General features: G+C 43.7%; 1 protein-coding gene across 4 annotated transcripts in view; it reads left to right on the top strand.

Annotated features, from left to right (window-relative positions):
* Positions 1–14,992, top strand: part of RASGRP1 (RAS guanyl releasing protein 1) — a 160,935-nt gene that overhangs the window by 43,849 nt on the left and 102,094 nt on the right. Inside the window, exon 1 of one of the 4 annotated variants that reach the window (XM_053272096.1) lies at positions 1,226–1,245. The exons of 2 other annotated variants lie outside the window; for them this stretch is intronic. Coding sequence is in view for 1 of the 2 variants with exons in the window: in XM_053272068.1 (XP_053128043.1) it covers positions 13,595–13,611 (17 nt within the window). In the remaining variant the exon portion in view is untranslated. Of the gene's footprint in view, positions 1–1,225; positions 1,246–13,511; positions 13,612–14,992 lie in introns of those variants that run through there. One more of the 4 variants, XM_053272068.1, reaches the window with a different exon arrangement.

The raw sequence follows: 14,992 nt of genomic DNA, 5'->3' as shown, positions 1-14,992 counted from the left end.
AGGGCCAAAAAAGATCCCATAAAGATCCCACCACCTAAAGCAATCAGTGGCTAGCAATCAGTTATAGAGGCGCTTCACACGACATGTGTGAAGTGCCTGATGGGGTTCTGCAGGGAGATGGGCTTAGCCCACTCTCCCCGCAGATGAGCAGACGCTTGTAGCTGGACAGCCAGATCAGCTGCCCACATGGCTGCCAGCTCTGTTACAGAGCTGGCAGGGGTTGCAGGGATCAGGGGCTGCGTGGCCCCCGGAAGTTCCAGGAGGCCCGGCTAAGTGCGCGGGGCATCCTGGAGAGACCCCCGAGCCTGGGAGGCTGAAAGCACCCTCCCGGTCAGGGGTCTACTCATGTGTCGCCACATGCCATGTTGACACACAAGCAAAAAACCAAGGTTTTTTTAAAAAACAACCTCATTTAAGGGGAGGGGATTTAATGAGGCTAGCTGTCGGGAGCTTCCTGGCTCCCGTTGCAGCACACGATCACCCCAAAGCGGGCTGGGCTCCCTTAGCCCGCTTTTAGCCAATCGCGGGAATAGCCTCATAGTATCTCACATAGAACAAGGTCTTGAAGCCAACTGAGCCCTTATGAAGCGGAAGTGGACCTTAACCCCACCCTTCACTCTGAAAGACGTTGACGAAGATGTCAAATATTTATATACCACTTTTCAACAAAAAGTTCCCAATGCGGTTGTGTGTGTATGTGTGTGTGTGATGGCTCCCTGTGAGGGCTCACAATTTAAAAAAGAAGAAACATAAGACAGAACCAGCAACAGCCACTGGAGGGATGTTGTGCTGGGGATGGATAGGGCCAGTTGCTCTCCCCCTGCTAAATAAAGAGAAACACCACTTTTAAAAGGTGCCTCTTTGCTCAGTTAGCAGGGGAAAGGCTGGCGAGTTTAAACAGCCTGGGACCTGTTTTGCAGATGGAGGCTGTGTCAAGGTGAACTGTCTCAGCTGGTAAATCATCTGAGGATTCTTCAGAGTCTGAGGAGTTGGGCAGGGGTGTGTCCTCTAGTCTTAATGGAGGGGAAGCAGCCAAAGCAGCTGGGGTTTCCCCCCCTGGTGCCCCTCTGGGGTTCATTACAACTGAGGCTTCCCCTCCTGTCGCCTCCTCTAGTTGCAGCGGAGAGGGAGGATCCAGTATTACTGAGGTCTCCCATCCCAACTCATCCTCCAAGCTGTTGAAGAGGGGCACTCATCAGGATCCGGGATCGTGACATAAATACAGAAGAGCCACAACTTTAAAAGGTGCCTATTTGCCCATTTAGCAGCAGTACCCTCATTCTAAGGCAGGCACTCTTTATACATACACATTGGACTGGTTTGTATTATACTTTCCCAGCCCACATGATTAAGAAGGGGATGCAGCAAGAGTGCACCCATCATGATGTCACTCACTGGCACATGAGTGACACCCCTCCTACTGGGATGTCCAATCCCCTGCTGGCATATCCCTTTATCGTGTGTCTGTCTGTCTGTCTGTCTGTGTTCATCCTTGTGGCCCCTTTACACATGCTCCAAATGTAGAGGAGCTGTTCAGATGAACACCCCCACACTCCATGCCCGGAGGGCATCAGACCGTCTGCCAAAGATGTCATGCTGGATGTGCACTTGGCATGCCCCCTTCCTAATTGTGTGGGCAGGCAAAGCATCTTCCAACTTGCCCATTGTAGTTTCTAGAATCTTTTGGAGGTCTCTCCTTCTGGACCTGGAGCCCTTCATATTCATCAAGATGACACCAGACCTGATTCACACAGGGCTGTATCTTATGTAGGGATGTAAATAATGTCTAATAAACCAAATATTTAAATTCCTGGAATAATATTATTAAAAAATTTAACTGATCTCAGCACCCCCAACTCTGCTGTAATAATAGGGACTCTTACAAGGGAATTCCCAGTTCCCATGAGAGTGAAGGAGATGCTGGCTGCTGCCCTGGTCTCTGTGGCAATGGGGGGACACACAGCAAAACACTTCCTGTTGGCGATGTCTCAACTGCTTGCTAGCAGGTGCTTTTCACGTCCTGCTGTTTTATTCCCTTGCCTCATTTTCCAAATCCTTTTCTAAACACTTAATTGCTTAATACATTTTCTTACTTGTAGGATTAATCTTAACAATTACACGGTTAGTATTTTACATCTCTAATCCTAAATTGTTGCTTTGCAAGCAAAAGCCATTTGTGCAAGGAGGGGGATTTGTTTGCCGCCTCCCCTTCCTGCTTCACCCCCCTGTGTCATGTGCGGTCCTGTTTTGGAGGCTTCCTCAACCTTCAATAGCAGGTTGTGGGGTGGGGCACAGGGTCCTGCAGAGGAAAAGGAGAATCGGCCTTCCAACCATGGAACAACAATGTAGGATACAAACTCCTCTTCTAAAGCAAAATATCACATTCTCTGACAACTGTATCACATTCTCTGGTTGTGAGCCCTTACACTTGCCCTTCTGTGGTTAATCAAAGTAAAATTGCCATCTGGGAACACTCCAGTAGAGAAGGAGGAAATAGTTTAGGGTAGTACTGGTTAGCCACTTTAAGGGGGGGGGGATGGAGGATGAAATCGACCAGCTCTTAAAATGGACCAGCAGACTTCTAAAAAAAAATGTCATTGTGTTATATAGGTTTAGTGCAAAACCTGTGCAACACCATTCCTGCACCTTTGCCTTGAGAGCAGGGGTGGGGGGTGGGGGAATGCAGGGGTGATTTCAGCCTTTTCTATGACATATGGAGGAAATGTACCACCATGTTTTGAACAGCAATGTATTGACATTATAGAGTATTAAAAAAATATTTGGGGTGTGTGTGTGTATCCTCTGGCACTCCAGCGCACTGGAAGAGCAAACAAAAAATAAATGGGGAGGGGGCGTATATCTTTTGAAGTCTGGTGAACTGGAAGAGGGCTTTTGTGCAGCAAATAAGAAAAAAGGTTCTGGCTTTCTGTGAAAGCACCTTAGGAAACAGTGACAGAAGGAGGGACTGCAACCTGAAAAAGGAGGAAACACAGCCTGCAATGTCTGCCCTGCTGTGGACAAAGAAAAGTGGGAAGAACCACCCCAAGAACTGCTTAGATGTGGGTACCCAAGAATGACTCCAGAGAGTAGTTCTTGCCAGGGATGTGTGACCACAATTGAATGGGGGGGGGACAAATGCCCCTGGGTCCCTGAGGGAGGGGCACCCAACCAATTGGGTGTGATAGCCTGCGCTTTGCTCCTCCCCCTTCTATGTCTCTGAAGAAGAAGGTGGGGGCAGCGGGGTGGGCCCATCTTCACTTTTTCTTCCAGGGCCCACTGCAGTAGTTTACTGAAGCTCCCGCATAAAGCTCCTCCATCTTGAAGTGCTCATAGTTTGGCCCTAAGTCACTTCCCACTCACTTAACAGTTTTTCAAGAGCCTGGAGAAAGTTCTTAACACTTTGAATTAATAATTCCAAAGGTTTTTATAAACTACCTATAAAAAGTAACATTCCAAATATCCACTGCCCTGCTTTTAAAAATGAAAAAGAGATACAATGTGTTCTTTAGTGCAATGGAGTATGTTGTTAACAGAACCTAATGGGGATTAGACAACGCCTTTGAAAGGTTAGAACAGCTTCATATAGTTTGTGCATATCCTCCACAGGAATGATATTAAGGCAGCAAGACTACGAATATGACCAATATTTATATATCGCTTCCCAAAGCAGTTTACATGGACATAAATTTTTATATATATATATATATATATATATATATATATATATATATATATATATATATAATGTTTATGTCCATGTAAACTGCTATATATATAGGCTCCCTGTCCCCAAAGGGCTCACAATCTTAAAAAGAAACATAAGATAGACATCAGTAACAGCCACTGGAGGGATGCTGGATGCTGTGCTGGGGATGGATAGGACCAGTTGCTCTCCCTCTGCTAAATAAAGAACATCACCACTTTCAATTCAGTTAGCAGGGAAAAATCTATAGGAGCATTCAAACTAGTGTCTTTGTGGGATTTGCTCTAAACAGGCCAAGATACCAAGGATGAGGTCTAAGCAGAATTTCTGTTAACAGAGAATTAGATGGGGAAAACGGGACCGGGGTGGGGACACAGAACTTGGCTTCCCACTTTTGGCATGAATTACTTGGGAATAACTTCACCTATCCCCAGGATGCATACTAATCCAAAGTAATTGATGAGCCCAACAAACCTTTCTGCTACCTTTTCCAGGGACTGCTTTCTTTTGCTTGGCCAGCTATTTTAGGAAACATTTTAGGGCCACAGCAGATAGAGAAAATCAATTCAGAAGAGTAAGCAAGTTTTGAGGAAAGGATCTTGACAACTAAAAGTGACCAGCACATTTGCTGAAATAGAAAATAAGCATTCCTTTTGCCACAGACAAGCTTGTAACTAATGGTGGTGATGAGAGGGTTATAAAAGTATAGTGTAACCCCATTTCTCTTAGAGAAATGCAAATTTGTAATTTAAATGTGTGACATAGTGGATGTAAGGCCGGATTTGGACTGGAAAGTCCTGGATTTAAATCCCCACTCAGCCTGGAAGCTCACTGGCTGACCTTATCTATCTACCTACCTACCATATTTATAGACTGACTGATATGTGTATCCTTAGACAGTGTATATGGTTTAAGAATACAGGTATAAAAACAGAATAAAAACAATTAAAATGTTTACAGAATAAAAACAATTAAAAGTTTAAAAATGTTTTTAACCAAAAGGCTGGGGAAACGTGTCTTAAGAATCTTTTTAAAGGCAACCAGTGATGGAGATACTCTCATATTGAGAGGGAGCATGTTCCAAAGTATCTCTGAATACTGTTAACAGCCAACAAAACCAGTATGAAGATAGAAAGTCAGCAGGGGAGGGGGCACTTCCCAGTGTATTGCGCAGAGTGCCATATGTATGACTTTTTGCACCATGGGCAGAAGTCATGGATGTGTTCTTGGTGCAAGGAGATCCTGGCTTTCAGGGAACATGTTCGTTCCCTCGAGACCAAGGTGGCAGATCTGGAGAAGCTCAGAGAAACAGAGAGGCATGCAGATGAGACCTTCAGGGATGTGGTAGAAGCATCCCACTCCAGGGCTGATAGCCCTTCTGCTGTCAGGGAGAATGAAGGTCTTGGGCAAGGAGGACATTGGTCTGAGGAAGAGGGAAATGCTCCTTTAGAAGGGAACCCTACCATGCATGATGAGCCCTTATCCTCTCACACAAGGGATACTCCTCCAGGGGGTAGGGGCCTCCTTGTAGTGGGTGATTCGATCATTAGAGGTATAGAGATGTGGGTTTGTGACACACGTGTTGACCGCACGATGACTTGCCTGCCTGGTGCGAAGATTGCGGACATCACGGAGCATCTAGATAGGCTCTTAGGCAGTGCTGGGGAGGAGACAGCTGTCGTGGTGCATGTCGGCACCAACAATGTGGGGAAATGTAGTCAAGAGCTCCTGGAAGCCAAATTTAGGCTGATAGGTAGCATACTGAAGTCCAGGACCCCCAAGGTAGCATTCTCAGAAATGCTACCTGTTCCACATGCAGGTACAGTGAGACAAGCAGAGCTGAGGGGTTTCAATGTGTGGATGAGACGTTTGTGCCAGGAGGAGGGGTTTAGATTTTTTAGGCACTGGGATACATTTTGGGGAAAGCAAGGTCTGTACAAAAGGGATGGGCTGCACTTGAACCAAGATGGAACCAGACTCCTGGCATTTAAAAGCAAAGGTTTGCAGAGCAGCTTTTAAAATGACGCCTGGGGAATACCTGAAAGGAGCTGGACAGTATCCGGTTCGGCAAATGCCATCCTTTAAAGTGCAAGGATGTAAATGATTCAGATAAAACAGAAGGGGAAAGAGCAGAACCACATAAAGAGCAGACAGAAGGCTGTGCCAGCTGGTCAAAGAGTCAAACGAAAGATAGCATAGATCAGGTGAGAGATTCAGCATATAGGTGCTTATATGCCAATGCCAGAAGCTTCCGAGCCAAGATGGGTGAGCTGGAGTGCTTGGTTGCTAACGCAGAAATAGATATAGTGGACATAACAGAAACATGGTGGAATAATGAGAACCAGTGGGACGCTGTTATCCCTGAATATAAACTCTATAGAAAGGACAGGGAGGGGCGCCTTGGAGGTGGAGTAGCACTGTATGTTAAATAAGGGATAGAATCTAACAAGCTAGAAAACCTAGGAGGACTGGAGTCCTCCACAGAAACCCTGTGGGTGACAATACAAGGCCTGAAAGTAAATGTGGTACTGAGGACGTGCTATTGCCCTCCAGATCAAAACGCTGACAGTGACTGGGAGATGCAGCAGGAAATCAGGGAGGCTTCAAGGAGAGGCAGGGCAGTAATAACGGGTGACTTCAATTACCCACACATAGACGGGGTAAATTTATAATCAGGTAATTACAAAGAAGTCAAATTTCTAGATATGTTGAATGACTGTGCCATAGAATAGTTGGTCTTGGAACCAACCAGAGAGAAGGCGACTTAATCCTGAGTGGCACTCAGGACCTGGCATGTTATGTCAGTGTCATCGACCCTTTAAGGAACAGTGACCATAGTGTGATCAAATTCAGACTACATTCATTTGATTTCTATACCACCCTTCCAAAAATGGCTCAGGGCAGTTTAAACAGAGAAATAATAAATAAATAAGATGGATCCCTGTCCCCAAAAGGCTCACAATCAGGGGCGGAGCCACCATTGGGCAAACGGGTTCAAAGAACCCAGGCCGGTGACCAATCAGGGGCCACGAGAGCAGGGGCAGTAGTTCAACTCTAGACGTCAGACTCTGGGGCGGTAGTTTAACTCCCAAGCGGGGGTTGCACGGCCCCTTCAGGAGCTAAACAAAGGCAGCGCCAGCTGCAAAGGCAGGGAAGAGTCGCTCCTGGCTGTGCGCGCTGCAAACACAGCACCAGCCTAACTAGCTCCTGAAGGGGCCGCGTGGCCCCTTTAGGAGCTAAGACTGGTGCTGCATTCGCAACGCAGCCCATGAGCGGCTCTTCCCTGCAAGAAAGAGCCGCTCCTGGGCTGCGCTGCGAACGCAGCACCAGCCTTCGTCTAACTGCCGAAGGGGCCGCACGGCCCCTACAGCAGTTAAGCTTCTCAACTCCCGACTGACAAAAGGAAGTACTTTTTCACGCATTGCATAATTCATCTATGGAATTCTCTGCCACAAAATGTGGTGACAGCCACCAGCCAGGATGGCTTTAAGAAAGGCTTAGATAAGTTCATGGTAGACAAGTCTATCAATGGCTACTAGTCTGGTGGCTATAGGCCACCTCCAGTTTCAAAGGCAAGATGCCTCTCTAAATTCCAGTTGCAGCGGAGTAAAAGCAGGAGAGAAGGCATGCCCTCAGCTCTTGCCTGAGGCATCTAGTGGGCCACTGTGTGAAACAGGATGCTTGACTAAATAGGCCTTGGGCCTGATCTAGCATGGCTGTTATGTTCAATATCCAATAGGTGTCTGTGAGTTTTATGCAGTCACATTGAGAAAGCAATAACTGCACTATCTGAACTACACTGTTCATGATAAAAAAAATTGTATAAGTACTGTATTTTGAATGCTAAGAAAATAAGATGTTGCAACATCCCCTTTATGGGGTTGCTCAGTGGTAGAGCATCTGCTTTGCATGCATGGGGTCCAAGGTGCAATCTCTGATATCTCCAGATAGGGCTGGGAAAGACTCCTGCCTGAAACCTTAGAGAGCTGCTGCCAGTTGGTATAGTGACTGAGCTAGAAGGACCAATGGTCTGATTCAGGATAAGGCTGCTTCCTGTGTTCCTATATAACCGAAATGCTACTTTAGGGAAGACAGCTGATTTCCCTGAAATAAATTAAATAAAATACTAAAAGGAGTGTGTTGAGAGGCCCTAATTTTCTTGGCACCTATTATTTTCCCTTCCCTATTACCGGTAACTAAAAGGGAATATAGAAGTCAGCAACAAGCAAAACAGCTCACTTTTTATCAGCAGCCATTGCCCCAGGTGGTCTAACCGAAAAGTTACTGTTGTTTACTGCCCATTTGTAGGAAGCTAATTACTCTGTCAAAAGGAGAAGAGTGCAGATCCACAAGTAGGACACTGACAGGTTAAAAGTGCAGGCAAGTGTATTTGAAATCATACACTTGATTTAAAATGACCACATATTTAGAATACTCTGTGTTTATTTAAAAGCAGGGGCGTAGCAAGGTTGGAGTGGGCCCAGAGACAAGATTTTAAAATGGGCCCCTCGCTGATATACACACACAATCACACTTCACAGTATAAAGTGCACTCACACCCACATCCCCATTATGAATATGGTGAATATCTAGTTCACATTGAATCTAGTTTTTTTACTCTCTGCTACTGCCGATCTCCAAGAGACTCAACATAATTCATAGGGGGTGCAACACGGGTGGGTGGGGAGTCATGTGATGTGCCTCTGGGGGCCCCCTCGAGGCAGTGGGGCCCCAAGACGACTGTTTCCCCTTGCCTAATGGAAGTTATGCCCCTGTTTAAAAGAGAGATGTATTTATGTGGTTTTTCAATGATGCTGTTATTAGTCTGGCTGACATCCAGAATGAATGACTCCCAAGTAGTCCCTTTGAAATTATTGGGACAAGTTAGTTATAGCCGTCTAGGAAACTCAGGGCAATATAAATGCAGCTCTCCCATTTTATTAGCCTACTTAGCTTATGAGATCACCCGACAAAGTGTGTGTGTGTGTGTGTGTGTGTGTGTGTGCTTATCCCTCCATCCATCTATCCATGTGTGTGCTTCTGTGTGCCCCCCTCTATAAACTTGGCAATACCTGGACCAATATGAACCAAATTAGGCACAACTGTAGGGACACATAGGGACACTTCAGTGGCATAATTTGTGATGATGTCATCCACCCTGATTCAAGATGGAATCCTGATTCAATGTTTGAGGCACAAGTGGACTAACTTGTGAACTATCTAACCAATTTGAACCAAATTTGGTATAGTTGTAGTGAGTGACACATAAGGACACTTCGATGGTGTAGTTTCTAATGATAAGAACATAAGAACAGATGGATCAGGCACAAGGCCCATCTAGTCCAGCATCCTGTTTCACACAGTGGCCCACCAGATGTCTCTGGGGAGCCCACAGCCAAGAGGTATGTGGTTGTCCTCCTTCCTGTTGTTGCTCCCCTGCAACTGGTATTGAGAGGCATCATGCCTCTGAGGCTGAAGGTGGCCCACAGTCACCAGACTAGCAGCCATTGATAGATCTGTCCTCCATGAATCTGTCTAAACCCCTTTTAAAGCCATCCAAGCTGGTGGCCATCACCACATCCCATGGCAAGGAATTCCATAGATTAATTATGCGCTGTGTGAAAAAGTACTTCGGCTTGTCAGTCCTAAATTTCCCAACCTTCAGTTTCATGGGGTGACCCCTGGTTTTAGTGTTGTGAGAGAATGAAAAAAAAATGATACAAAAAAAAAAAAGAGAAAGAAAACAAAACCCTGTTTGGATTTGAGACTATATCAAAACATCAAGAAAGAATCCAAATACAGTATGCAAATGTTTTAATATAATAATAGTGATAAAATTGTATGGTTGAAAACTATCTGGACTACATTATATCCAAATCAATAAAATACATCTATATATCATTTAATGAAATCATATTGATAATCTTTCTCAAACTTTATTGTGATATGTAGATATATTTTATTGATTTGGATTTATTATATTTAATGTAGTCTGGATAGTTTTCATCCATACAGTTTTATTACTATTATTAAAACATCAGCATACAGTCCCTGGATTCTTTCTTGATGTTTTGGTAATTTTTAAGGATGTCATCCACCCCAATTCAATATGGTGGACGAGTGAACATTTGAGGCACAAGTGGGCCATCTAACCGAACTTAACCAAATTCAGTACAGTTTTAGTGCATGACACACAGGGACACCTCAATGGTGTAGTTTGTAACGTCATCTGCCCCAATTCAAGATGGCATACGCGTAAACGTTTGAGGTGCAAATGGGAAACGATATAGATGATGCAGTTGTAGGGACAAATAGAGACACCCCAAAAGCATAATTTGTGTTTATGTCATCCACCCCAATTCAAGATAGCAGACTAGTGAATGTTTTGAGGTGCAAGTGGGCTAACTTGTGAACTGCCTAACATTTGGATCACATTTAGTCCAGTTGTAGGGATAGTGACAGGAAAGTAGGCAGATTAGTTCTTACCAGAACTACTTGTCCTCTGTGAGGTAAGTCAGGCTGGGAGGTAGCAGCCTAAGGATAGAGTTATATTTCCCCAGAAAGAACATAGCTTGGGAATGCTCCTGGACCCAAACTATTTCTAGTTTCACAGACTCAGGCAGTGGATAGGAGTGCTTTTTATGCACTCCGGCTGATATGTCAGCGGTACCCATTTCTGAATGTAAATCTATCTATCTATCTATCTATCTATCTATCTATCTATCTATCTATCTATCTATCTATCTATCCAGTTTGTTCACTGCCCCAAATTTCCATCTCAGGGCGGTTTACAACAATATAAAACAAGTCAAAACACAGAAAATAAAAACCTTAAAACAATTTGAAACCACAGTCAAATTCAAAAGCTTGGGTGAAGAGATAAGTCTTAAAATACTTTTAAAAAGTCATCAGAGATGGGGAGCCTCTTATTTCAGCAGGGAGCTCATTCCAGAGTCTCAGGGCAGCAACAGAGAAGGCCCATCCCTGTGTGGCCACCAGATGAACCAGTGGCAACCAGATGAGCCTCTCTGGTTGCCACCAGATTGTCAATCTCTGGTTGTCAACCCTGTGTGGCCACCAGATGAGCCTCTCTGGATGATCTCAACGGGCGGTGGGGCTCATGGTGAAGAAGACCTTAAAACAGTGATACATGATATGTTGGTAACCTCCAGGTTTGTCTACCGTAATGCACTTTGTATGCAGTCTGGAAACTACAATTGTGTGTGAACTGCCCAGGGACTTGCATATAGGGTGGTATAAAAATATGTTTAAAATGTGTTAAATAAAATTGTGTGGAATGCAGCAACCAGACTGGTCTCTGGGACAACAGAATAACACTGATTATAAAAGAACTGCATTGGCTGCTGATTGGTTTCCAAGAAAAATACAAAGTGCTGCTTATTTATTTAATAATTTATTTTTATTTATCATATTTCTATACTGCCTTATATAGAAATCTCTAGGCGGTGTACAAAGTCAAAAACATAACGAATGTAAAACCATATAAAAACAGTTAAAATTCACAAAACAAGTAACAATCCCCGAAGATACAAATATATTAAATAATCTAAACTTTCAGTTAAAAGCCTGGGAAAACAGGTATGTCTCTTGAGGGACTTCCTAAAAGTAAACAGAGAAGAAGAGGCGCTTATTTCAACAGGGAGCGTATTCTAGAGCCCCAGGGCAACCACAGAGAAGGCCAGGTTCTAGGTCACACCTCTCCAGATGATCTTAATAGGTGACACCTTTTTTATAGGTTATTACTATAAAATCCTCCAGGGTTTGGATCCAGGGTACCTAAGAGAACGCCTTCTTTGAAATGAACTCAGCCACCTATTCATATCATCTGGGGAGGTCTGGTTATGTTTGCAAGTTCAGTGAAATCTCAGGACTGGGCCTTTTTTATGGCTGCCCGAGGGCTTCGAACATAAGAACAGCCCTGCTGGACCAGTCCCAAGGCCCATCTACACCAGCATCCTGTTTCACACAGAGGCTCACCAGATTCCTCTAGGGAGCTCAAAGGCAGGAGTTGAGGGCATGCCCTCTCTCCTGCTGTTACTCCCCTGCAACTGGTACTCAGAGGCATCCTGCCTTTAAGGCTGGAGGTGGCCTATAACTCTCCAACTAGTAGCCGTTGATAGACCTTCCCTCCATGAAGTTATCCAAACCCCTCTTAAAGCCATCCAGGTTGTTGGCTGTCACCACATCTTGTGGCAGAGAATTCCACAAGTGGATTATGCATTGTGTGAAAAAGGACTTCAGTTTGTTGGTTCTAGATTTCCTGGTAATCAATTTCATGGGATGACCCCTGGTTCTAGTGTTATGTGAGAGGGAGAAGAATTTCTCCCTAGCCACTTTCTCCACACCATGCATGGTTTTATAGACCTCTATCATGTCTTCCTGCAGTCGTCTTTTTTCTAAATGAAATAGCCCCAGGTATTGTAGCCTTGCCTCATAAGAAAGGTGTTCTAGGCCCCTGATCATCTTGGTTGGCCTCTTCTGCACCTTTTCCAGTTCTACAATGTCCTTTTTTAGATGTGGTGACCAGAATTTTACACAGTACTCCAGGTGCGGACGCACCAGAATTTTGTATAAGGGCATTATAAAATTAGCAGTTTTATTTTCAATCTCCTTCCTAATGATCCCTAGCATGGAATTGGCCTTTTTCACAGCCGTCGCACATTGAGTCAACACTTTCAACGAGCTGTCCACCATGGCCCCAAGATCCCTCTCCTGGTCAGTCACCGACAGCTCAGATCCCATTAGCATATATTTGAAGCTGGGGTTTTTCGTCCCAATGTGCATCACTTTACACTTGGTTCTAATATTATGTAAGAAGAAGAAATTATCTCTATCCACTCTCTCATAAGAACAGCCCTGCTGGATCTGACACAAGTCCCATCTGTTCCAGCATCCTGTTTCACACAGTGGCCCACCAGATGCCTCCCACCAAATGCCTTTCCACATCATGCATAATTTTATAGACCTCTATCACATCTCCCCTCAGTCATCTTTTTTCTAAGCTAAAAAGCCCCAGGTGTTGCAGCCTTGCCTCATAAGGAAGGTGCTCCAGGTCCCTGATCATTCTGGTTGCCCTCTTCTGCACCTTCTCCAGTTCTATGTTTTTTTGAGGTATGATGACTTATTCCAAATGTGTCTGCACTGTAGATTTGTATAAGGGCATTATGAAATTAGCAGTTTAATTTTCAATCCTCTTCCTAATTATTCCAAGCATGGAATTGGCCTTTTTCATATCTGCTGCACATTGAGTCGACACTTTCAATGAGCTGTCCCCCACAACCCCAAGATCCCTCTCCTGATCAGTCACTGACAGCTCAGATCCCATCAGTGTATATGTGAAGTTGGGTGGTGGGGTTTTTTTGGCCCTAATATGCATCACTTTATACTTAACATTGACCGCATTTGCCCACTCCTCCCGTGTGGAGAGATCCTTTTGGCGCTCCTCACAATATGTTTTGGATTTCACTACCCTAAATAATTTGGTGTCATCTGCAAATTTGGCCACCTCGCTGCTTACCCCAACTTCTAGATAATTTATGAAATTGCCTGTGACACATATGCTGATGAGTGATTCAGCTTCCTCCTCACAGGTTTGTACAATGTTGTGATTTTGTTTTTGTTTGATTACTATCATTTTTCAAGGGACTTATAGTCCCAGTTCTTTCCCACTGTACTATAAGAGAGAAGGATCTACCATGGCTCATAAGCCTGGATCACTTTGCATTGCAGTTTGAATGCCATTTTACAGTTTTTCTTCTCAATTTCACTTAGGACATTTTCACATGTTCTGCTAAAAAATGTATATGATCATCTCTAGCTGCCCTGCTGTGAAATCTGTTAACACGAGACAGACTGCAGAAGATAAGTTGAATGCACATCATGGCCATGTAAGTTTCATTTTGAAAAGATCACCCGAAGCACAATCTAATTTAAACACATTTGAAAATTCTGTGAGGCATTAGGAAAAAATGCTTGTGTTTTGGTCATGATGAGAAAAATAAAATTTTTCTTCTCATTGTCAGAAGACAACTAAGTATTTCTGTAGCACTGCACAGTTTTATTTTAAGTGGTGTTAAAATAAGTGAATGAATTCTGATTAGTGAATGAATTCGAAGAAAGAGTTTTAGTTCTAAAAACGGAGCAGACACTTATGAAGTTTACAGTGCAATCACATGTTGATAATGTAGTGCCCAAAAGAAATGGGTTGTCTTGTACACACTGAATAAAACTATATTTAGCATAGGTACACACACAAGCTGTTAAGGGCTTCTTTCATCTAGCTATTTTTATCCTCAAAGACTTAGCATCTCACAACAGTTAGTTCTGAAAAGGTTAAAACAATACACTCCTCAGTGTCCTTGTGAGCTGTGCCAAAAGATATCCTAATAGAAATGTAGCTAGTTTTTGCTTCCTGAATTGAGATATTGTTTAGGTAGACATGACATCTGTGATAGTGCTATCTAATTCCACTCTAATCAGTTGTTTTTGTTGGAACAAATTGAGATTTTTTAAATGCCCTTAATTAATCTCCTGCAAAAAGATTAGCTGCAAAATCAAAGACTTTTGACTTTACTGAACCATTCAAACAAAACAACCTTGCTAATTGTAGTTAATAATATGCTGAATTATTTCTAGAACTGTTTATCATATTTATTTTTTGATAGGGCCATCGTTAGCAAATACATTTTTATTACATTTCCAACATGCATGCAGTTTGGATCTACAAATTTTGTACAGTTGTAAGACATCTGGTACTGGCTTCCAGGTGTCCCTTAAAACTGGAGTTCTGTTTCTTTAAATGAGAGGAGACTGTCAAAAATAGAAGTAGCAGAAATGGTGCCAGGAAGGAAACAGGATGAGCTGCTGTACAAAAGCTGACTCTCCACAATGCCTGACAACCCAAGTCAAGACAAAACAGTAATATCAAACATCAAACCACCCTGGAAATATTTACCCAAAGGCGGTATAGAAATCTATCAAATAAAGAGATAAATAAACTTAAATCTACTGTTCAGCATTAAAATATAGAAGTAGGAAGTATCCCAATATTTTTATTCCCCTTAGGGGCTGGAGCCACTCTGGGAAGAGCATCTGCATGCTTGCATGAAGAAGGCTCCAAGTTCCCTCCCGGGCATCTCCGTGATAGGGCCAAGAGACTCCTGCCTGCAACCTTGGAGAAGCCACTGCCAGACTGGGTACTGAGCTAGATGAAACAACCGATGGATTCCCTCTGAGAAATACTTATTGTCCAACAGAAAAACAATAGCA

This window comes from Hemicordylus capensis, chromosome 1 (assembly GCF_027244095.1).
Source record: "Hemicordylus capensis ecotype Gifberg chromosome 1, rHemCap1.1.pri, whole genome shotgun sequence".
NCBI lineage: Eukaryota > Metazoa > Chordata > Lepidosauria > Squamata > Cordylidae > Hemicordylus > Hemicordylus capensis.
The sequence above is the reverse complement of the archived record's forward strand: the minus strand, read 5'-3'. Positions and strand labels throughout refer to the sequence as shown.